The sequence below is a fragment of the Chionomys nivalis genome, chromosome 8, assembly GCF_950005125.1.
Source record: "Chionomys nivalis chromosome 8, mChiNiv1.1, whole genome shotgun sequence".
In the NCBI taxonomy this organism is placed as follows: Eukaryota; Metazoa; Chordata; class Mammalia; order Rodentia; family Cricetidae; genus Chionomys; species Chionomys nivalis.
The window spans coordinates 95,746,843-95,771,010 of record NC_080093.1 but is presented as its reverse complement, the minus strand read 5'-3'; the positions used below and the strand labels follow the sequence as shown (position 1 = coordinate 95,771,010).

General features: G+C 49.4%; 1 protein-coding gene across 6 annotated transcripts in view; it reads left to right on the top strand.

Moving 5' to 3' along the window:
• Positions 1–1,419, top strand: part of Pde2a (phosphodiesterase 2A) — an 89,579-nt gene extending 88,160 nt beyond the window's left edge. For all 6 annotated transcript variants that reach the window (XM_057777345.1, XM_057777347.1, XM_057777350.1 and 3 more), the window contains one exon: positions 162–1,419. In XM_057777345.1, coding sequence (XP_057633328.1) covers positions 162–372 — 211 coding nt within the window. In that variant the 3' untranslated portion in view covers positions 373–1,419. The remainder of the gene's footprint in view (positions 1–161) is intronic.
• The last annotated feature ends 22,749 nt before the right edge of the window (positions 1,420–24,168 follow it).

The window sequence follows — 24,168 nt, the reverse complement described above, 5'->3', positions numbered from 1 at the left end:
GAGGGCAGGAAAAGGGGTGTATCTACCTCCGGGTTAACAAGAGGCCCTGCAGCCTTATCCCCAGACCCTAGCAGATGGGGTCTTCATGCTGGACTAGTCTTGGCATGGAAATGCCATGTCTGCTGTTTTCTGACCTCTAACCCCATCCCCTGCACCCCCAGGCTGTTACAGGACCTGTTCCCCAAGGCGGCAGAGCTGTATGAACGCGTGGCCTCCAACCGTGAGCACTGGACCAAGGTGTCTCACAAGTTCACCATCCGAGGCCTCCCGAGTAACAACTCGCTGGATTTCCTGGACGAGGAGTATGAGGTGCCCGACTTGGATGGCACCAGGGCTCCTGTGAATGGCTGCTGCAGCCTTGAGGCTGAATGACCCCCTCTGGGGGCACGCCCTGCCCGGCCCTCCTTCCGTAGCTCTCTTCCAGTCTGTCCGATGCATTGGGAACCCGAGCCGTGGGTCCTGAGTTCTAGGCCAGGATGTCCCACGTGACCCGGTCCATGCTACCCTTCCCAGGCCTCAGCGTTCTCGTCTGTAGAAGGGAAGCAGGGTTCCCATGCTCAGGCTTGCCCATTTGTTCTTCAAGAGCACAGTGGTGACCAGTGGCAGTGGGCTGCTCTCTGCACCTCTGGCCATACCTGCCCAGTCCTGCTCAAGCCGCTCTCTCTGAGCAATGTCACAGTTCCTTCTGTGACCCCTTTAGAGCCCCACTAGGTCGATAGCCTTGTTTTCCTGGGGACCCCCGTTCCCTGGGGACGCCAAGATCCTCCTGGAAGAAACTGCTGAGTTAGCATAGGACATAAAACAGTCACCAGCTAGAAATAGCCGTAGGATAAAGTGTCCTGAGGAACTCTGTGCTTCTGGTAGGGTTGGGACCTGGGAGGAAGCTGACAGCCAGGTAGCTCAGTGCTCTTGGGGAGGAAGTGTTCTAGTAGAAAGGACAGGAATGACGGGCAGGAAGGGTCCTCAAGCTGGGATACAGCCCCTTATGCATCCTTCAGGTGGTGTGGCCTGAAGCCAGTTCCTTTCCCTAGCTTGGCAAGACCGGATTGTTAGACAGTCTGCTCTCTCTTTAGATCAAAGTCTCCATTGTGCTGTGGAGTCCTTGAGTGTCTGCGGCAGGCTCTGCCACCCTAAGGCACAGAAGGCCGAACCTTTCTTTTCCTCTGAGTGTGTCCCCTTGGCCTGTGCCCCTCTCCCATTCCTGCCATCAGGGAGGGGCCTGGCTTCACCCCGCAGGGCTTCTCTCCTGTTCCGGTCTGTGTGTATTGCGGGTGGGGGAGGGGCCGCCTGCCTTATCTACTCAGTTGCCTTTAGAGAGAGATGCATTTTTTTCTAGGACTCTGTGCACCTGTTGTATGTGGTCCCGTGGGCTGAGTGCTTTGTACATGAGAATAAATCTATTTCTTTCTACCAACCCTCCCCCAGGAGGCCGCCGTGGACTCTGTCTGTGCATTAGGAGGAGGGGAAACAGCTGGCACAGGCGAGCACCCTAGAAACTCTGTGACTCCTCTAGCCCTGGTGCCTAATCACTTTCCTGGGACACCACTGTCCTGGAGGAGGTAATTCCTGGGCCATGAGGGCTAGGGGTGGTTGGCCCCCCAGGCTCAGCTGTGAAATAGTGGGAGAATGCACCGGTTGGCAGACCATGGCCTGGAGAGGAAGACCAAGAGTACCACAGAAGCCGCTTGGAGGAGGTGACCTGTGGCTCTTTCTACACCTCTGCATGCTGGCCTGCCCTGGTCATGATGCCTGTAGAGCCAGCACCTGGACCTCAGAGCCTCTCTTTGCCTGCAGGGTTGTCTGGGTAACCATCAGTTCTACATCCAGTTTTTCCAAGTGTTACGGAAGGGGGGTCCCTCAGCGTGAGTCTCCGTGCTGAATTTGACACTGGTTTGTGTCTGTGGAGTTTGTCCCGGCTTGCCCAGCTGATGGGCATTTGCTGCTGGGATCAGTGAGGAGGCTCCTTCCCTCAGTCTGCCTAGCCCCTCCTCTCCACCTCCCTGTTCACCACATCCTGACCAATCAACAACAATCTGTGAAGGTCCTGGATGCTGCTCTCCAGGGGTGGATAGGCTGGGGGGGGGGGGTCCTAGAAAGCCATCTCGTGACCACAGCAGTGTCCTGGGAGGCCTCATCTTTGGGAACACAGCCTATCTGCTCATAGGCTATGGTTTTGGAATCAGATGTCTAGACTGAGTGGTCTCAGGATGTCCAGGCTGGCCCCTGACCTCCAGACCTCTGCCCAGTCCTGTTTTGAGCTCCCCTAGGGTCTCTGTCTTCTCAGAGTCATGGGCTCCTCAGCTAGGCTAGGGGTCAGTGGCTGGCCCAGGGCTGGAAGATGGCTGGTTTACACCAGCGCTTCCTCATAAGCCTTGGGTAACCTGACTCTAAACCCAGGGGGCTCTGCTGCTTCCCTCTACCCGTATTCAGTGTCCATCCCAGCCTATGCCCTCCTCCGGGCCCAGGCTATGATAATCTGCCCCGTCCCCTGGCCGTCAAACCAGGTGGGTAACCTGCAAGTCATGTCTGTGCATGCAAAACCCCATGTTGGGGTTTGTCCTGACCTGCTCTTTATGTGTGGCCTGAAGGAGGTGATCCAGCTCATCCGCAGGCACCCGGGTGCCAGGCCAGGTGTGCCCGTTGGTAGCCCGAGCCTGAGAACCAGTTAAGATGAAGGGTGAACATGGACTTCTCCTGCAGGTAAGACAGGAGAGGCTCTGCGGTTGAAGAAACTGTTCCTGTGAAGGCACAGATGAAGGGCAGGTGACTTGGGAGGGAGTGCAGAGACAAAGGGGATGAGGCCTAGGAGGGGCCCAGATGCCAAGCGTGGTGCCTGCCTCTCTGGGCAAAGCTTGGCCTTTGCTGATGTGTGTGGCCCAGAGAGTTGCTGGCTCACAGGACTCGGTGAACAGTGCATTGCTGCTGGTGCCGAGAGAGGACTGGAAAGCTCGCCCAACCCCTAGTGTGAGGATGGGAGGAGCTCTTGGCATGATTGAACTTTCTGGCAGAGCGGTCAGGGCAGCTATGTGGGGATGTCATTGAAGAAGTCTAGGAGCAGGGACAAGGTTAGGGGGAAGCGCTATCTTTGCCTAGAGCCTGAGGCAGCTCTCATAAAGTCATGGGACACAATGCCAGCCCCTTTGGCCCCTTGTAACTATCCTGCTTTCCAGACTTCAGGGCTCCAGTTGGTATTTTTATTTGAATATCACCAGATTCTGTGGCATAGGTACCACTGACCAATTGTGTAGTGAGTGGTTCGAGGCTTGGAGAGGTTCTTCGCCAAGACTAGGCTGTGACGCAGCCCAGCATATCTGGCTCCTCCCAGGGAGAGAAGGCCATCCCGGCGGACAGGCGCTGCGGTCTGGCAGTCTGGGCAGCACTGCCATGGGACCTGTAGGTGCCAAGCAAGTGGTCGGGTCCCAGAAAAGGAACTGGATAGGGAGGGAGTGCACGGCATCCTGTGATTTTAGCAGAGTTTCTCGCCCTCCTGATGCTGCGACCCCTCTAGTATGCTTCCTGGTGTGGTGGTGACCCCTAACCTTCAAACCATTCCCTTTGCGGCTTCCTAACCGTAATTTTGCTATTGTTATGAATAGTAAGTAAATATCTGTGTTTTCTGATGGTGTTAGGCGACTCCCAAAGGGGCCACGACCCACAGGTTGAAGGGGTGAGGTGGCATGTAGTGTTGCCGTGGCCCAGCAGGTGGCACTACCAACTCAACCCTCTGTTCCCCAGAGGTCAGGGAAAGGTTCCTGCTGTTGTGTCCCAGGGTTAATGTCTTTCCTGTTCACCTATAGCCCTTGTCACACTCAGTCACACAACAGCATTCCCACACCAACACACACACCACACACACACACACCACACAGACACACCACACAGATTCATACACACACACCACACACACACACACACCACACACACACACACATAGACACCACACACACCCCACACACAGACACACACACCACACACACAGACATACACTCAGACATACAGACACACACATAGACACACACTCAGACATACAGACACACACACAGACATAGACACACACTCAGACATACAGTACACACATACCACACAGACACAGACACACAGACATAGACACACAGAGACACACACACAGACACACACACACCTTGGATGTCCATTCTGTTCCACACGTTCATCACCACGTGCAGACAGACCCTGCACAGTTAGCTCTCCATACACAGCAGCCTGTAAGGCTGTTCTCTGACCAGGAAGGAAGACTGTGAGTCCTGCCTGAGTGCTCTGCCATATCCCTGGGGGAAGGGGTCTGCCTGCTGAGTGGTCTCTCTCTCTGGCACCCTTGAGGAAGGCAGGACAAGCTTTGTGGTCAGGTGTCTGGAGAACTGATACCTCCACCTCTGTCCTGCATGTGAACGGTGGCAAGATAGCACTGGAGTCAGCAGACAGAGCAGCAAGTCCTCCTGTGCTATGCCTCTGAGGTGGGATAGGCAAGTGGGGAGGAAGCTGCAGACACACTTGTAGGGCGGGCTGGGAGGCAGAGTTGGGGCTTGTTCAAAGCCCCTGCCTCATCGCTGCTAACCCTCTCAGCACTGGGTCTCTAAGAAGGGAACTGGGGCTGGGCGGTAGTGGCACACACCGTTAATCCCAGCACTCAAGAGGCAGAGGCAGGTGGATCTCTGTGAGTTCGAGGCCAGCCTGGTCTATAAGAGCTAGTTCCAGGACAGGCTCCAAAGCTACAGAGAAACCCTGTCTTGAGAAACCAAAAAAAAAAAAAAAAAAAAAAAAAAAGAGGAAGAAGAAGAGTGAATGGAGGATGGAGGAGGAGGAGGAGGTGGTCAGACAGAGTGAAGGTAACTAAGAGAGTGTTTTACAGTCCTGATGTGAGTGTGTGTGTGTGTGTGTGAGAGAGAGAGAGAGAGTCTGTGTGTGTCTGTATGTCTGAGTGTGTGTTTTTGTGTGTGTCTGTGTGTGTGTGTGAGTGTGTGCGTGTGTATGAGAGGAACTGGGTCCCCAGGGAGGTGTGGGCAGCCATTGCCCGAGAGGCCAAACTCTGGGCAGCAAGTGGGGGGCAGGGATAGGAAGATGGGAAGGCAGCATGGGTGGGGACAGATGAAGGGATATAAATGGAAGGACTTGCCTAAGACAAGTTCATGTTTGTGGGTTCCCTCCTGAAGCTGTCACCACACAGACATAGCTGTCACCTGGGCTCCTTGTTCTCCAGTCCTCCAGAGCTGTCCCTCCTCTCAGGGTGGGATAGGCACTGGATTCGCTGCTGGGTGTTAGCTCTCTTGTTCAGCATCTGAAAGGAGCCTTGCTGGAATACCAGGGTCGGGGGACCTGGGAGGGAGGTTGTCCCATGTCCCATAGGGAGCTGCATGTGTGTGAAATCTTAGTGTACACGGAACAACCGGGTTGTTCTGTGGACTACATGTGAGTCCTTGTAGGAAGCAGAGGGCATTCTCATGTTGGGAGGTTGGTGGGGTCAGGCGTGACAACCAGTGAGGGATGGCTTCCGGCCAGCATGGTGCCCTTCTCAATCCACACGCCATTTAGAAGTGGGAAGTGTGGGATCCTAGGACCAGAGCACAGCAGCCCGGGCTGCGGGACATGAAGAGGGAACAAAGTGACAAGCCAGCATGGCAGAAAGCACTGGGCATCCTCCAGGCTGCCCTGCAGACAGCTGTGCACATCTGGAGGCCATTTCCTCACGCTGCTGTCAGCCAGCTCCAGTCAGGAAATCCACAGCTGTGGCCGTGGGGTGCTGGGAGCTCGCCTGGAGCTCATCCCCTAGGGCTCTTCACCCCGAGGTACCCCAAGGCAAAAGAGTACATTGGTTAGAAGAAAGATGGAAAACCAGACCATGCAGAGAACTCTGAGGCAGACTTTACGCGGCAGATGGGCCTGCTCTAAAATAGATACTTTAAATTTACTCAACGAGATATGGGCAGACAATAGCCATGAAGTTAGAGCAAGAAATCTTTATAAAAGAACCGAGTAGAAGGCATGAAGGAAAATGGTTGGAGTAGAGAAGGCGGTGAGTGAGATGGCCATGGTGGATGCTGCAGGAGAAGGGACAGGACCAGGAGCGTGCCAGCCAGGGTGGCCTCGTAGAGGAAGGTGGAGCTTCCCGCTCCAGATAACACCCATAACACACAAGCAGTTCGGACAGAAGACGGGAGAGGAAGTCAGTGGTGGTGCCAGGCTTTGTGGCTCGTGGCTGCAATCCCAGGCAGGAGGATTGTGAGATCGAGCCTAACCTCGGCTATAAAATAAGTTCTAGGATGGCATAGCAAGAGCATGTCTAAAAATATATGAGTGAAAAAGAGTTGATGCAAATGCACTTTATTTTAAAAAAAAATCATAAGATTTAAGATCAAAGGGGTCATATCCACCAGGGGAGATGGAGGGAAAAACCAGATACCAGATACATTAGTTCAGGAATTTAAGATCACTAATACAAGGAAAGTTCCAGAAGCAAGACTGAAGCAGAATTCTCAACATTATTCACTGCTGGTCAAAATGCAAAACGGCACAGGCTAAGAGCAGCTACACACATCTTCAGGGCTCACTATGGAACGCGCCATCTTCCTGCACACGCAGAATATTTGAGAAAGAGGCCACCTAGGGAGCCACACAGAGACCTATAATTGACCTATAAACTACAGTGTTTTCTGACTTCAAAATAATAAATATAAACTTTAATACATAATGATAATAAAAAGAATACATTTCTGTAAGTTTGGGAGCTAAATTTATGTTAACAAACTGTTACTCGGTTTCTTGTCCTTTAAAAAAAGTTTAACGAGTCTTACTGCTTTATTCTTTATACTACAAGGTTCTTAGGATTAAGTTGTAAAGACCCTTCGCCACATTGTAAAATGGCCAAAACAGTACTTAGTGAAATCTATATCTTTAAGGTTATTAATTAGGAAATAAAATAATTCAAAAAATGAGTGAAGTAAATGAGTTAAGCTTCCAACTCCAGAGGCTGAGTCATAAAAAGTAAACATAAGGTAACAGTACAGGAAGATTGTGAAAGCCACCAGCCTGGTTCTTTGAGAAGATTAGTGACATTGACCTCTGGTAAGAACAATTATTAAAAAGAAGGGGCGGAGAGATGGTTCACTAGATGCCTCTCCAGAGGACCCATGTTTGGCTCCCTGGGTACTCAAATTGCAATTTCCTTTCAAGGGGGATATAATGCCCTCTTCTGGTCTCTGCTGGGACTGCATGCATGTGGTACATAGACACACATGCAGGCAAAATGCCCATACATAAAAAAATAAAAAGCAAGTAAATCTTAGAAGAAAGACGAAAATATACAAAGTATAGGACAAAAAACACAGAACATATTACAGATACCAAAGAATAAAAATCACAATAAAAGATGGTAATAAGCAACTATAATTTTATAAGCTGAATGAGAGAATTCTTTCTTTTCCTATACTTTTGGTTTCATGAGGCACCATTTGTTATTGTTGGCCTCATTTCCTGGAGGACTGAAATATTATTCAGAAAGTTTTCTCTTATGTCAATATCTTGAACTATTTCCTTCTAAGTATTTCATGCTTTTTGTTTTATTTTGTTGCTGCTTGTTTCTTCCTTTTTTGGCATAGTTGCACTATGTAGCCCCAGCTGCCTCAAACTCACTATGTAGACCAGGCTAGCCTTAAGCTCATGGAGATCTTACTGCCTCTTCCTCCTGAGTGCTGAGACTAACTAAAGACGTGAGCCGCCACGTAGCTTCATGCTTGCAGTTGATTTCTTAGGTCCGTTTGGCATTGCCTTCTATGCAAGGCGAGCAGTGTTTATTGATTTGCATGTGTTGAACTGTCCATTTCCTGCTGGAATAAAGGCAACTTGACTGTGGTTTAAAAAAAAAACCCTAGATGAAGCAAATCCATTTCTAGACGAATATAAAACTCACAGATCATACCACTCAAATAGGTAAATATGTATTAAAGGGAAGAAATTATAATTTATAATGTCCTTTCAAAAATCTCCTCTGAGGGACGGGCTCACAGGACTCCACCGTTCCATGAGGAACTTTTGGCAATTAATGGTTGCCAGGGGAGGGGGAGTCATTTTCTTAGTGCTGTAACCACTAGCAGGATGCCCATGTTCCAGTGAAGAGCCTCTTACACACGGTCTACACACAACTCTGACTGAACTCGGCGAGTCTCTCTGCCTCTGTCTCTGCCTGTCTCTGTCTCTCTCTGTCTCTCTCTATCTCTGTCTGTCTGTCTGTCTCTCTCTCTCTCTCTCTCACACACACACACACACAGTAAGAAGAGGACTGTCTGGGAAGATAAAGGAGCCAGCAGGAGTGGGAGGGGAGGAGAGGGCTAAATATGACCACAACACGTTGCACGTTATGACACTGGAAAAAAGCAGCAACATCCCCCCCTATCCAGTTAGCTTTATAGATGAGTTCACTAATCTTTAAAAGAATGATTAGCTTCTAATTCCTAAGAACCATTCCCCCAAAGGTGCCGGTCATTTGGGAAACTGTCCTGCTTTGAGTTTCCAAATGAGGTAGTCCTTACTCCAGACAACAGATACGAAACAGAGAGAAACATGCAGAGCATGAACAGTGCCGCCTCAGTTTTGCCTATGAGCTGCCTCACTTCTATAGAAAGTGTAGACGCCATGGAATAGTTTAAAATGTACCGTAATCAGGGAGAAGGATTTCCCCAGGGGACGAGAGGGTGTCTTCACTCTAGAAAACCCAGAAGTGTAATTCGTCATCTCAGGAGGACTCATTGAGGAACCCGTGATGACTTCAGTCAGTACAGGAAAAGAGGATGCCTACCTGAGGCTGAAGTGACTTCACCGGTGAGAGCAGATGGAGACGGATTTGGAAAATATTTTAAGAATCTTCAGTCAACATCTGAGTCAGAGTGTCCGTGCATTCTCAGGCCTCTCATGGCTCTGGCTGACCTTGGCTGTCAACCTGAAAAACATCTGGGAAGAGGGACCCCAAAATGAGGTCTGCCTCTGCCACTCTGGCCTGTGCGTGTGTCTGTGGGGCAGTCTCCATCACTGACTCTTGGGTGGTGGTCCTGGGATGGCCAACAAGGCTGACTGAGCACCGCAGGAAGCAGGCGTGTGCAGTGTAAGAGCACAGCTTCTGCTCCAAGCTCCTGTCTCCAGCACCTGCCTTGGCTCCTATCTTAGCTCCTTTTCTATTGCTGTGCTAAAAGACCATGATCAAGGCAGCTTATAGAAGAAAGTGTTGGATGGGGCTTACAGCTTCGAGTCCATGGCCATCGTGGCAGAGAGCACTGGGGAGGGCAGGCATGGTGCTAGAGCAATATCTGAGAGCTTACATCTGATCCATAAGCAGGGAGAGAGAGAGAAAGAGAGAGAGAGAGAGAGAGAGAGAGAACGCTAACTGGCAATGGTGTGGACTTTTGAAACCTCAAAACCCACCCTCAGTCACACACCTCCTTCAACAAGGGCACACCCCCTAATTCACCCCAAACAGTTCCACCAACTTTCAAACATTTGACCCATTCTCTTTCAAGCTACCAAAGCTTTTCTTGATAACGGACTATAACCCGTAAGCTAAATAGACCCTTTCTTCCTCCAGGTCAGTTTTGGTCATGGTGTTTAATCACATCAAGAGAAATGCAAACCAGAACAATCAGCAATACTGTTTAACTCAGAAAGCCTGGGCCTGGTCAATGCTGTAACCAAAGGAAGAGACGTGTACACTTGGAATATGGGGGAAACTTTTTTTTCACAGGAGACGCAATTACTTAACCCAAAAGCAAACAGGTCAATAAGCTGTTCTAGGACATAAGAGCCCATCCGTGTTTCTGCAGACATTGCTAGTGGAGGACCCCGCCACGGGAAGCTCAGCAGGGCCTGAGGCAATACCTGGTTCCAAGGAAGACCACAGAGACCATCCGGGCACCACCCAGAACAGAGCATCCAAAGGACATTCCTAACATTCCAACTGTTGTAGATAGGATCACCTGCCAGCACACACCCATCGCTTTTCACCAGGACACCCTAGACAAATGTCAGCCAATCAGGGGTTCTGAACCTTAGAAATCCCTCGCCCCCATCTTTGTTACTATAAAAACCCAAGCCTAACTGAGTTCGGGGCTCTTCGATCATTCCAATGCGTTGGACATATGGGGAGTCCAAATTTGCAAACTTGTGTAGAATAAAGGCTCTTTGCTTTTACATATGGGATTCCGTCTCCTTGTTGGTTTGGGAGACTCCGTGATCTGGGCATAGCAATAGCAGCTCCGTAGCAACATTAGTGTGGGAGCCCAGCATGGTGGTGCACACTCATAATCTCAGCACTTGAGAAACAGGAATTCAAGGCCAGCCTGGGCAGCATAGTAAGAACCAGTTCACAGTGTTCTCTCTCTCTCTCTTGTGTGTGTGTGTGTGTGTATACACATATAAAAGATATATATGCACTCACTATATATATATCTCCTGGAGATGCTGAGGAAGAAGACTGGAATGGATATACATCTGGGCTGGAGATGAAGCTCGGCCATAGAGTACTTGTCTACCATGCATGAGGACCTGGTGAAATTACCTAGTGCCAGTGAGAAGGAAACACCAAACACGCTTAGGAATTTATTAGGGAGGGGTGTACAGGTCTGGTGAGGTCAGTGTGCGTGGGGGGGGGCTTTAAAAGCCTCTAGATTTTAAAGGCCGCCTTGCGCATGTGCACAGGGGGATGACGTGACTACGTCGTACACAGATAATGGGGCTCACGCAAGCATGCAAGGGTTTAGCTGAGTCATAACATTGCAACCACACTGCATGTGGGTCATGCAGGGCCCTTTGACATCCCCAGGGACATTGGCACTTCTGCGTGAGTGCTTGTCTGCACATGTGTGGCCCTGGAGACCAGCAGGGTCATAGCCCCAGAGAAGCTGCTGCTGCTGTGATGTTAGATGAGCATGATGTGCCCGTCAGACTGCCTCCTATATAACATGCTGTGTCCGTAGACGGGTGCCACTGCCAGCTTTGGTCAGAGAGAGAAGCTTCGTTTTGCAGTGAGCAGCTGTAACTGCAGACACTCAGTTATGGTGAGAGCAATGAGAACAGATGATGGTTGATCCTCAGCCGCAAGTGGGACATCTGTATCATCCTGACACTCCAGGAACATCCCAGGAGAGGGAGCAGAAGTGCATGTGAGCCAGAGGAGAGAGGGCACGGGGAATGCGACTGTTGGCATGACGTGGCTGTTGCACGCTTGAATTTGCAGCAGCTGTGTTACCTGTACAAGATTTCCACGTGATTGAACCCACAGTCTGTCACAGGGGCAGGAGCTCTCAAGGCCCTACCCTGCTCTGAGGACTTAGAAGTTCCTGGTTGCTTGATGAGGGAGAGGATCAGCCAGAGTGGGAGGGGGGACAAGAGAGAGCGATAGTGGTGAATATAATTGATATACATCACATACATGTATAAAAATGTCACAATGCAATCCACTATGACTAATTAATGTATATTTATAAAATGATGAAAAAAATAGTAAAGTTCATGATTATAAAAATGAGCTTTAAATGTTAAGATACAGAGGGATATAATTGTGTCTATGTCAGAGACCCCTGGGCCAACAGAAGAGAAATATGGTCACAGGGCAGCACCTGGCAATCAGGAACTCCACGATGCCACCCGCCAAAACTGGAGCCAGTGTCTAGGGGAAACTCACTGTCTCCACAGAGAGGGCCACTGGATCACCCTCCTGTGCTGAGTGGATCAGACTGAAGAGAAAGGTGAAATACAATGTAACCAGACACAGGGCAGCCAGGCCTGCTGGTGCAGTCTGGAAGCAGGAAGATTAGGCATTCAAGGCCAGCCTTGGCTACATAGTGAGTTCCTGTCTAGCCTGGAGTGTGTGAAAAAAAGCAAAACAAAAATAAATAGAAGAAAGTCCAGAACAGTTTTGTGTGAGTGGTGGACAAGCCATAAGCAAAAGCATTGGTAAATTCAATTACCCGGGAACTGTGGATTTCTGGTTGGGGACACTGATCCCAGATAAGTCATCAGAAAGCTGATGGGACAGGAGAAGTTATTGGCAATGTTTAAGGCTGACAAGGTGCTAATATCTGGGATACCTAAGAAGCTCTTGCAAGGAAACAGCAACCTTGATTAAAAAAATATAAAAAGGAAAAATCACCAGAACAAGATATTTATGGAAAAAGCAACGCAGAGTGTTTGGAAAACCTGCTCAAGCTCATTGGTTTCCAGAGAAACAGAGAGGGCAGAAACAGCCATTCTGTACCTGGTAGACTGGCAGAAACCAGACAGCCAGATGATGATGTCACCTGCTGGTGGGAAGTGGAAAAGTCCACAGGAGTGCGGGCTGATGTTTTTCTAGACGCCACCCTGGCAGCTGTTATTTAAATAGGGCACATGTGTATGCATGTATGTGTATGCATGTCCTATGCCCTCCAGGGCCACGTCTGGGTGTGTGTATAACCCTGAGCTGTTGGAACAGGATGTCAGTGTTGACTGACGTACAGTGCACTGCCGGAAAGGCAGGGGTATAAACACCATTGAATGTTATTTAGCTGGTGAGGATAATTTTTAGATTATGCACAGCACCACGAATCCTAAAAACATACAGGAGTTAAAAAGAAAAGAGAGAGGTTAAGGTCTGTCATATGGTTCAGTTTACATAGCTTTAAATCCGAGCATCCACAACTGCAGGATTCACTTCATAGTAATTCTTATGAACGAAAAGCTAGACGTTAGGCCCATGATGGCTCTTGAAGGAGAAGAAGGGTAAGGAAGAATGTGGAGGAAGAAAATGCCTAAAAGAAGAGCAGGGCTTTGGGGTGACAAAACAGTTTGGCAGGCACGGACATTTGCTGCCAAGACCCCATGTGGAAAGCTGTCCTCTGACCTCCGTACTGCACTGCAGCACATGCAAGCCCCCTCCTGCAAATAAATCAATGAAGGTTTAAAAAAAAAAACGAGGGTTTTTTGATGATCAGTGTTAGTGTTGTGAGCTGCTGTGTGCTATTATCTCCGTTGTGTGCTGCCCCCGAGGCACCTACCCAGCCAACACTCCCCGAGGGACTTCTTGTCTGAGGACCTAGCGGTTTCAGCGAGTAAAAGTCCCCTGATTTCTGGCCTGCAGAAAGCCTCCAAAAGTGCTTACCACGTGAGGGAGGGAAGTGGGTGCATGGGCAGATGAATGTCACTTGACTGAAGCAGTAAGTTCATGGATGAAGGGGCACCAGAATGACTGAGTGAATGAGTAGATGCTTGGGTGAGTCCACATGAATGAACAGATGAATAAATTCGTGGATAATGAATGGAAGAGGTTGGCCCGCTTGCCCAGTCCTTAGAGAGCGATCACTTGACAGGCAGGCTCACTTGAAAATGGTTGTGTGTCTGCTCCTTGCTCTAAAGAGACTCGAAGATGCTTGCTTGGTCCCTTGTGATGTATCCTTGCAGAAGCTGACAAGGACAGAACTTCATGGGTGAAATTGGTCTGTCTTGACAGAGCTTGGACAGAAACTCTGAGGCAGGTCTGCAGAAAGAATACCACAGCATCCCAACCCTGATGACTGATCTCTGGCCCAGATGACAGGGGGTGCCCTGGTCCTGTTGGGGAGAGGCCCACATCCTACCAAGCTCAACATGAAGGATGTCCACCCCTGGGAATACTGACTGCCTAGGGTCCCTGCAGCAGCACCTTACTCCTGCATAAGGGTCAGATAGAAATGACCCCATATAAATAGCTCCCGAGAGGGCCACCTGCCCCAAGGGCTAGGTTCAGCTCAAGTTCTGGTGTTGGCTGACTTCCTGGGATTGGAATTTTGCCTGTGCGGATGTTACAGTGTTGGAAGAAAAAGAGAGGATAGGGGAGAGGCAGGGTGTTTCCATTGTGAGTGCTCCAAGGCATCCCGAGCTGTCTCCACAGGTGCCATCAGAAGTGTTTAGAGCCAGGGTCATAGAGGAGATTCGGGGTAGGAAAGAGGGAGGGGCTCTCACTGAGCAGCTGCACCTAAAGCTGTGCTGGGCACTTTCCTGCATTTGTCTCGTTTACACGGATGAGGAAGCAGATGTGCAGGTTGGACATGTGACTACCCTAGGGTCTCCCCACCAGGGACTGATATGACCACGGTGGGGGGGCCTGAATTCTCACTCCAAAGCTGTGCCCAGATCCCACCTGGGAACAGGTTGGTAGGGAGAGCCCTCAGGCTGGTAGGACGTGCTAAAGGAGAGGTGCCTGTGATGGCTGCAGTCAGGTGGCCACCTCCACAGCCTTGCTCCGCTCTTCTTAGCATTGACTGGTGGGGGGCGGATTTCTCTCTTTAATGGGAGACTCTCCAAAAGATTGTCCCCTTTGTCACAAAGGAAATGGAAGTCTGGAAGCTGAGCCAGGAGGAACCTTCCCAGAACACAGGAGCTTAAAGAACACCCACATGGTCAAATGAGGAAAGCAAGACCCAGAAAGGGGCAGGGACTTTGATGTAGAGAGCTGCGTGAAGCCACATCTGATAATCAGCTCCTAATTATGGCTAAGACCTGACTTATGCTGTGATCACACAATGATTGTCAGCTGCTTGCATATGCGTGGACCTATGGGCAGTGCCCACCTGGCAATCCGGGGTTGGTTGCCCATGCCTACTTAAGGGCTGGGAGGTTTTGCCCGAGGAGAGAGGTAGAAAGAGAAGAGGGAGGAGGAGAGAGAGGGAGGAAGAGAGGAAGTGAGAGAGAGAGAGAGAGAGAGAGAGAGAGAGAGAGAGAGAGAGAGGAGAAGAAGAAAGGGAAAGAGAAGGAAGCTGTGAATAAAGTCCTAAATAAACTGCTTAGCAAGAAGAGCTCTGGTGTTGGGTCCTTCTTGCTGGCCAAGGTGGGTGCTACAAGTGGTGGCCTGTACGGAGACAAGACAAGTGGTGCCACATATGGGGAACCTCCAAACCTCTCTCCATGTAGCCCAGAACTTGCTGCAGTCAGGGGTGCACTGGATAATCCTCAAGGTAAAGATTGAGGATCCGCAAAAGAAAGAAAGAAGAAAGAAAAAGGCGGGTTTTCCGCTCTCGCCGGTAGAAGAAGGGAGAGTGGGGGTAATGAGAGCCACGGCCAAAGTGGACGGTTTAAAGTAAAACTAAAAGAATGGGATTTTAGAATGGGCGCTTCAACATCACACCTGATTTTTCTGGCTCTTAACGAGCTGTTAAGGATTGCCTCAGCAGTCGGTGCCTAGCCTGGCGGACGCAACAAGTGCTGGAGCTGAGACAAGCTGGAGCACAGACCCCACAGAGCTGCCCGCGAACGCAGCGCAGCTGCAGGGCAAGGAAAAGGTAATGGCAGTTTTAGGCTCTGCACGCCGCTGAAGAGTCTGTGGCAGAGCGAATTTAAATCAAGAGACTGCCCTATTGTAGGAGCAGGTGGACCTATGGCTGGTACAACAAATGTCTTGTTCATTATTTCATTTGTATGACATCTGTTAATATTGCTAATGCCTCTTATGTGGTCAAACAACTCAATGGTTACTTGAATAGCCCTTGAAATGTTACAATTAGCACATCAGATTGTTGATACCCGTGTGATCTGTTTTAGCCAAAGGGTTGGTAGAATACCATAGCCCAAATGGGAGGTTGGGTCTAGTGGTGATTAGGAACCCTACTCCTGGCAATCTCAACACCTGTTGTCATGGGCATTTATCTTTAAATCCTGTGTAAGATCAGACAACCCATGAGAATGCAGCATATGGTCACTTAGCAGAAGCAGGATCAGCTGAGCTGCTAGGGAAGCCAAAGAGGTGCACGAGGGAGAAGATGTCTTCCATGCATTCAGCTGACAAGAATGAATGTGCCACAGGGGTATGGCAGCTGAGAGGCAAGTCCATACCCTAGTCTGTCAGACATTTCTATCCATCCAGGGCTGTGTGTGACCACCATTCAATATGATTCATGCAGCTAATCTGTCTAAAGAATTGTCTAGATATCTTTTAGGTAATTGGTCTGGTGAATTCGAAAACAACTGGAAAAGTTATGAGTGGTGACTGCAGATTCCACACGCATGGATACCAGCCTGGCAGAAGGACTATCCTCCTGGATCACTCCATGGATCATCTGAAGGAGTGGGCGGGAGTAGGAGCCCTAACAGACTTAATGGTGCTTGCCTCCCTGGTATGCCTGTGGTGCGTCTGACACATAAGTGTTTCACAGCATCGCAATGTAGTTATGATCATTCAGGCCTTCACGGCCATTGAAGCAGGACAGTCCCCTCAAGCTTGGTTATCTATATTTGAGCACAGGATGCGAGGCTTGCGCACTGCACTTGAGGTCAGAGAAGTCGACCTCAAGAAGAGCAAGTCTGATTGCATGTGGGTTGGTGTCTAACTCCCACCTCTGTAAAAAGACACCGGACAGGTCTAGTGTTCTCTGGGTGGATCACACCTGGACAGACACTAGTACATGTTCCATTTTTAACAGAGATCAGACCTCTACTTTTGCCTATTGCTTTGCAAAACAAAAGGGGGAACTGTAGCGAGCTGTGTGAAGCCACATCTGATAATCAGCTCCTAATTATGGTTAAGACCTGACTTATGCTGTGATCACGCAATGATTGTCAGCTGCTTGCATATGCGTGGACCTATGGGCAGTGCCCACCTGGCAATCCTGGGTTGGTTGCCCATGCCTACTTAAGGGCTGGGAGGTTTTGCCCGAGGAGAGAGGGAGAGAGGTAGAAAGAGAAGAGAGAGGAGGAGAGAGAGGGAGAGAGGAAGAAGAGAGAGGGAGAGAGTATGAGTGAGAGGGAGGAGGAGGAGAAAGGGAAAGAGAAGGAAGCTGTGAATAAAGTCCTGAATAAACTGCTTAGCAAGAAGAGCTCCGGTGTTGCATCCTTCTTGCTGGCCGAGGTGGGCGCGACACTTTGAAGCGCTAGCAAGGATCCAAAGGCAGAGAGTAGGTGGTGGCCCATGGTTCTCTTTCCTGTTCCAGAGATGGCAAGCTTTGCCTCCCTTTGTGGGCAAGGGCTGTTGAGACAGACTTTCTCTGTGTAGCTCCTGGATGTCCTGGAACTCACTCTGTAGACCAGACCAGGCTGCCTTCAAACTCAGAGATCCTCCTGTCTCTGGGTCCCAAGTGTTGGGACTAAAGGCGTGAGCTGCGGCAGCCACCCACACCACCTGACCAGGTTTTGTCTTCTAAATCGTCAATCTTAAGCCTCAACCTGGAGTTTTAAGATTGAAATGACATTTCCAAACTGCCCTATATCTTGGGTTTCCTGTGTGACCTAGGTTCTCCCAAGAAGGGTTTCTTACAGATAGTGTATCATGGGGAATGAAGGTTGAAGTGTGTAGATAGAATCACTGAGAAAGCAACTATGCTGAAATCTGAGCATCCTCGTGGAGGAGTTTCTAATTTCTAGCACCTCCCGTGGGTGTAGAGTCACAAGTGACAGAATAGAGATGCCGTTTCCACTGGAGTTCCAGAGGGGAGGGGGCATTGAATAGAGACGCCCAGAGGGGAGGGGGCATTGAATAGAGACACTGTTTCCACTGGAGTTCCAGAGGGGAGGGGGCGTTTACCTGCCACAGTGTCCCTGGTCCTGCTGCATTTGGGTGTGCAGAAGCGCTGAACCTGCTTCTGTCCTGCTTTATCTTGCATGGTGTGCATAGCTAAGTTAGAGTGCTGGCTGGTGCTGTTCTCTCCTGGATCCCATTGACTGTAATCAACTGTTCTTCACATCCAATCTGAGCTGCTTGAGGGGGAGACTAAGTTTCTTTCTTCATCCTTATCACCCACACAGAACAGCAGACAGCACGCACTCAGTAAAGAAGTCACTGAATGCTGAAACAAAGTATAGTCACTATTATTAAAAATTCAATCTGAGCAATTGTATCTCCCGGGGAAGCAGGGCCGGCCCCACATATCTTTGGTAATATCTCGATGGTGATCATGGCCATGTAAGAGTTACTTTATTAAACACAAGATAATATTTTGCTTGGCAAACTTGTGTCTGCATGATGGACAGTCAGGCGCCCAGCAAAAGAAACCATGTTCATGGTAGAATCAGGCCCGTGTGACCAGCTCAAATGTCAATCAACACAAACTAGCTTCCAGGACAGCACAGGCGCAAGTAGGGCATATAGATGTGAGATAGGAAGCTAACCAGATTAATATCATATTGCCATCAAGTATTTGAAAATATCACCAATAAAAACTCCCCCCAAACAAAAACTGCCCCTAAGTACCCATTTTCATCTATTTAGGTGACATTTCCTCCCCGACATCTACTAGTCACAGAGAAAACAGGTGCCCATGCTGGCAAGTTGGCTAAGTGGTTAAAGGTACCTGCTGCCAAGCCTGATGATTTGAGTTTGATCCTCAGAACCCACATGATGGAAGGAGACTACTGACTCATTCAAGCTGTCCTCTGACCTCCGCATGCATGCTATAGCACGGTGCACCCCTCACCTCTGCATGCATACTATAGCACAGTGCACCTCTCACCTCTGCATGCATGCTATAGCACAGTGCACCCCTCACCTCCGCATGCATGCTATAGCACATGTGCTCTCCTCACCTCTGCATGCATGCTATAGCACAGGTACACTCCCCACCTCTGCATGCATGCTATAGCACAGGTACACTCCCCACCTCTGAATGCATGCTATAGCACATGTGCTCTCCTCACCTCTGCATGCATGCTATAGCACAGGTACACTCCCCACCTCTGCATGCATGCTATAGCACATGTGCTCTCCTCACCTCCGCATGCATGCTATAGCACAGGTACACTCCCCACCTCTGCATGCATGCTATAGCACAGTGCACCCCTCATCTCTGCATGCATGCTATAGCACACGTGCACTCCCCGCCACTAAGTAAATAAACAAATGCAGCACAAGCCAGGCTTCTGAGTTAGTTCCTTTCTTATCCTTTACAAAGTTTCCCAGGTGACCGGGAAGCTCTTGTGAAGAATGCAGTGGGGGCTCCAGCATCTGGCAGACCTGGTTCAGACCCCTGCTCTGACATTTCCCTGCTATGTCTGGGGCTGATTTTCTCCTTTATACACAGAATAAGCATGTGGGGGCTGAGGTGGTGGCACGGCGGGGGGCTCAGCCTGTGGTGTGTGGTACCAAACCTGGGCTGGTGGTCCTGGGTTCTATAAGAAAGCAGGCTGAACGAACAAGCCATGAGAATCAAGCCAATAAGCAGCACCCTCCATGGCCTCTGCATCAGCTCCTGCCTCCAGGTTCCTGCCCTGTTTGAGTTCCTGTCCTGACTCCTTTGATGGTGAACAGTGATGCAGACGTGTGATCTCCTTTGATGGTGAACAGTGATGCAGACGTGTGAGCCATTTCCTTTCCAAGTTGCTTTGGTCATGGCGTTTCATCACAGCAACGGTGACCCTAATAGACAGTCTTTGTAGTGGTTCATTTATTTATGGAGCACTAACTCGGGTGACTATTCTCAGAAATGTTAGTCCTGTCATTTCCAATATGACCGCAATCTGAGCAGAACTTCAAGCCAGAAGTGGTAAATGAAGCGGTATGTGACATCTTCGTAATAAGCACAGTTGGAATGGAGGATTGTTAAGTAGCTCAGCTACCTGTGCATCAACAAAAAGATTAAGTAACTATAAAGACTTGAAGTTTCTGCCTGTGATTGTGAGCAGAAACTGTCATCAGTGTCCTTCAAACATGTTCTCACAGATGCTCATTTGCTGCCTGTGAAGACGGCCTGGCCATAGTGCTGAGTCTACATCTAGGGTGCTAGCGTCACAGTATGGGGCTGGGGATACTGGACCCCGCCGTTGCCATGGGTCAGAGTGACAGCAGGCATGGTGGCAGTTACTTTGAGAAAATCGGGATTCTAGACGTTAAAGCAAGCAAACGTGACCACACTTTTAACATCTGTTACCTACAAATGTTCTGTCTGTCAAAGATGACCCCATGGACACTCTGAAAGTGTACGTGTGTGAGTCTGCATGAGATTTGTATAAAAGTGTGTGGGTGAGGAGTCATGTGAGTGTGCCACTGTGTGAGAGTTGATTGTGTGTGAGGACATGGCTGTGAGAGTGTGCGTGTTCGGGCCAGTGTGTGAATGTGAGGATGTGGATGTGCATGCTGACTGAGGTCAGTAAGGGTGAGGACACAGGCGAATGACTGTGTAACCGAGGGTGTGTGCACACAAGTGTGAGAACATGAGCTTTTGCTACTGTGTTGGCATCAGTATGCATGGGTGTGAGACATGAATATGAGAGCTTGCTGTGGATGCATGTGTGGTTGTGTAAACTGTGTAAGCAAGTGTGTTTGACTGTGATATGAATGTATATATTTAAAAGCATGAACAAGTTTGTGAGTGGGTATTGCTATTAGTGTTTGTGAGTGTGTGTCAGTTTTTGTGTGAGAGTTGCATTCATGTGTGAGCATGTATGTAAATATGAGTGTGAAGTCACATTAGCATATGCTTTACATACTTAGATATGTATGGTGCTATGAGTGTGCACATAATTGTGTTAGTACACAAGTACGAGTGTAGGATTATGAGTGTGAGTAAACATGCCTGTGTGTGTGACAAGTATGAGTGTGTTTGTGTGACTGTGTGTGGAAATGTGTCTGTGAGTATGTCAGTGTGAGTATGACAGTGTGTGATTGTGTGCCTGTGTGTGATTTTGTGTGTATCTGTGACCTGTGTTTGTATGGGGTATGTAACTGTGATAGTGCGCTATAAGTGTGGGTGAGCATGAGTGTGGACACACCGAGTGTGTGAATGCATCTGTGACTGTGTTTGTGTCTGTCCTTGTATGTGAATCTCTCTGTGTAAGCATATATATGTGTCTATGTGAGTATACATGGCTGTGCATCTGTGTGTGTGTAAATGTGAGTCTTAGAGTAAGTATATCAGTGTAAGAGTAAGTGTGAATAAGCACACGTGATTGTGTGTGTGAGCATATGAAAATGTGTGACATGGTGTGTCTAAGTGTATGTGAGCACACCGGTGTGAATGTGATGCTGTGTGGTGTTTGTGTTTGAACATAAGTAAGCTTGTGAGTATATGAGTGTGAGAGTATGTATGAGTGTGTGTGTGTGTGTGTGTGTGTGTGTGTGTGTGTGTAAAAGGGCATCACACTGTCAGCCCTTGGTTGAGACCTGGCTCTGCTTCCTAGCTGCTTGGCCTTGGAGACCTCACTTAACTTCTTTATTTCTCTGGAAGCGCTGTAAAATGAAGCTTGCATTCCTGTTCCCTGGGACATCGCATGATGTGTGACAGAACGCATGCGATGCCTTTAAATGTATAAATGCTTTTAGAGCAGAGCTTTGAACAAAGTAAGTGTTTAATAAAAAGAGACTATTATTGTTCTCTCTGAAAAGCATGTCGTAAGTCATTTTGTCTAATCTTCACAACAACAGCATGGGAGAATGAGTATATCTCATTTAATAATCATAACACAATTATAATGATACCTCATAATAATCACTTATGTTGATTGCATACTTGAGAGTTTTCTCCCTTCTACTGCATCATAGGAAAGCACTTTGATTGCGCACAGGAAAACTAACCTCCTCTCTAGCCCCTTTGGTGTTAGTCCTGGTTGGTCTGACCTGGTCTTGGTAATTCTCTGTGGAATGACTGGTTTGGGACATCCCATGGGCCATTCTTCCCACTGACCACTCTGCCCAGGTTTGCCAAAAAAGTCCTGGTTCTAGCAGTAGTCCAGTTGCCTCCCCAGAGCTCTCTTCTACCCTGGGCAAAGAGCGATGGACAGTGGAGTGCTGTGGTCAGCACCTCTGGGGAAGGCTGCATCAGAGAGCACGAGGACAACATAGAGGGAAGTCCTGCCGCACTATGGGGCAGTGGGGAAGAGTGACGGGCTGCAGTGGGGAGGATGACGGGCTGCAGTGGGAAGAGTGACGGGCTGCAGTGGGGAGGATGATGGGCTGCAGTGGGAAGGATGACGGGCTGCAGTGGGAAGGATGACGGGCTGCAGTGGGGAGGATGACGGGCTGCAGTGGGGAGGATGACGGGCTGCAGTGGGGAGGATGACGGGCTGCAGTGGGAAGAGTGACGGGCTGCAGTGGGGAGGATGACGGGCTGCAGTGGGGAGGATGACGGGCTGCAGTGGGGAAGGGCGATGGCTGCAGTGGGGAAGGGCAATGGCCTGCAGTGGGGAAGGATGACGGCCTGCAGTGGGGAGGATGACGGGCTGCAGTGGGGAAGGGCGATGGCTGCAGTGGGAGACACTGTACTGGGACAGCAGTGGCTGCAGACTGAGGCGCACAGGGCAGCATGGCCTGTGGTACAGGGATGGCCTGGACCCCAGGCCATTGCTTTCAAAGGGTCCAGGAAGCAGGCCCACCTAATGAATGGCCTGAACCTTTGGGACCAGGTTGTGTGCGGGAAGCAGAGAGGTGAAAGTGGGTAATAAAATCACCTAGTAAGGCCTGTGCTGGCTAGCCGCTGTGATGGCCAGTGTTCATTTCAGCCTGACAGAATCTAGAATCACCTGGGAAACAGCCCTCCAGTCATGGAGGTGGGAAGACATATCTACTGGTGTTACAGAGGTTTCTCTTCCGCCCAGTCACGCAGCCATTTAGCCCCAAATAAACACACAGAGGTCTACATTAATTAAAAACGGATTGGCCTATTAGCTCAGGATTCTTATTAACTCTTTTTTTTTTAATATTTATTTATTATGTATACAATATTCTGTCTGTGTGTATTCCTGCAGGCCAGAAGAGGGCACCAGGCCCCATTACAGATGGTTGTGAGCCACCACGTGGTTGCTGGGAATTGAACTCAGGACCTTTGGAAGAGCAGGCAATGCTCTTAACCTCTGAGCCATCTCTCCAGCCCTCTTATTAACTTTTATAACTTATATTAGCCCATAATTCTCGTCTGTGTTATCCATGTGACTTGGTACCGTTTTTTGGCGAGGCAGTCACATATTGCTTCCTCTGCTGGGAATTCTCTCTTCCCAGAATTCTCATTGCCCTGCCTCTACTTCCTGCCGGGTTGCCCGACCTATACTTCCTGCCTGGCTACTGGCCAATCAGTGTTTATTTAAAATACAAGTGACACCGGGCGGTGGTGGCGCACGCCTTTAATCCCAGCACTCGGGAGGCAGAGGCAGGCGGATCTCTGTGAGTTCGAAGCCAGCCTGGTCTACAAGAGCTAGTTCCAGGACAGGCTCCAAAGCTACAGAGAAACCTTGTCTCAAACAAACAAACAAAAAAACCCAAAATCTAAAATCAAGTGACAGGGTAGAGACCATTATCCACAGCACACCGTGGTTGGCGTCATTCCCTGGGTATGGTGGTGCCATCCCTGGTCAGCCGGGCTGGGGAGTTATAGGAAGCAGCTGAAGGGGAGCCAGGAAGGAGCCAGTTTCTGTATCTGGGAGCAGTGTTCCTCTGTGGTTTCTGCTTCCAGCTCTTGCCTTGAGTTCCTGCCCTGGTCCCTTGATGATGGACTATAACCTGTAAGCCAGATAAACCCTTTCCTCCCAAAGTTGCTATTTGTCAGAGCAACAGAAACTCGCTTTTTATCACAGCAACAGAAAGCAAACTAGAACCTTCCTAAATCCTGCTCCTCTATATTCCTCTTGTCTTTATCTTCAGCTCCCGTGTCAAATGTGGCTTTTGCTTCATGACAGCCATGCCCCAAATTGTAGCTTAAAGTCGAAACTGCTTATTCAGTTCACATTTAGGTCGGCAATCTGAACTTAGAAATCAATGAAGGCATGAAAGAATGGGGTGGTAGTCTGCATCCACCAGTCACTCCGTCCTCGTGTATCCGAGCCTACAGAGGTCCGTGAGGACATGGTGAGCCTGACTACGTCAGCTCTGCTTCTCTCATTTGCCCTCACCTCTGCCAACATGTCCTTTCAGTTCTGTTCCTAAGGAGAACAGGAAGCTGCCCACGTGGAGATGGGCAGAGTAGTCACACATATCACTAGTTGTGTGTGTCCCAAGGCCACGGAGTCCTCTGCCGTCCCTTAGGATACAGCCAGCCAGTACCTCGGTGGCTTTGATTGTCTGTGGAGGAGCACTCGGGTCCACCACAGTGACGTTATGCCATTTGGGAAACAGGAATGCATTGTCAGGTTAAATTTCCTAATGAAACACATTTGTGTGAGAAGATGGGAGGGAAACCCTACAGCGTCAGGAGGTTTCTGTCTAGAAGGTTTTGGGGAGTCTAGGTCTAGGACTCGCTGTGATGTCCT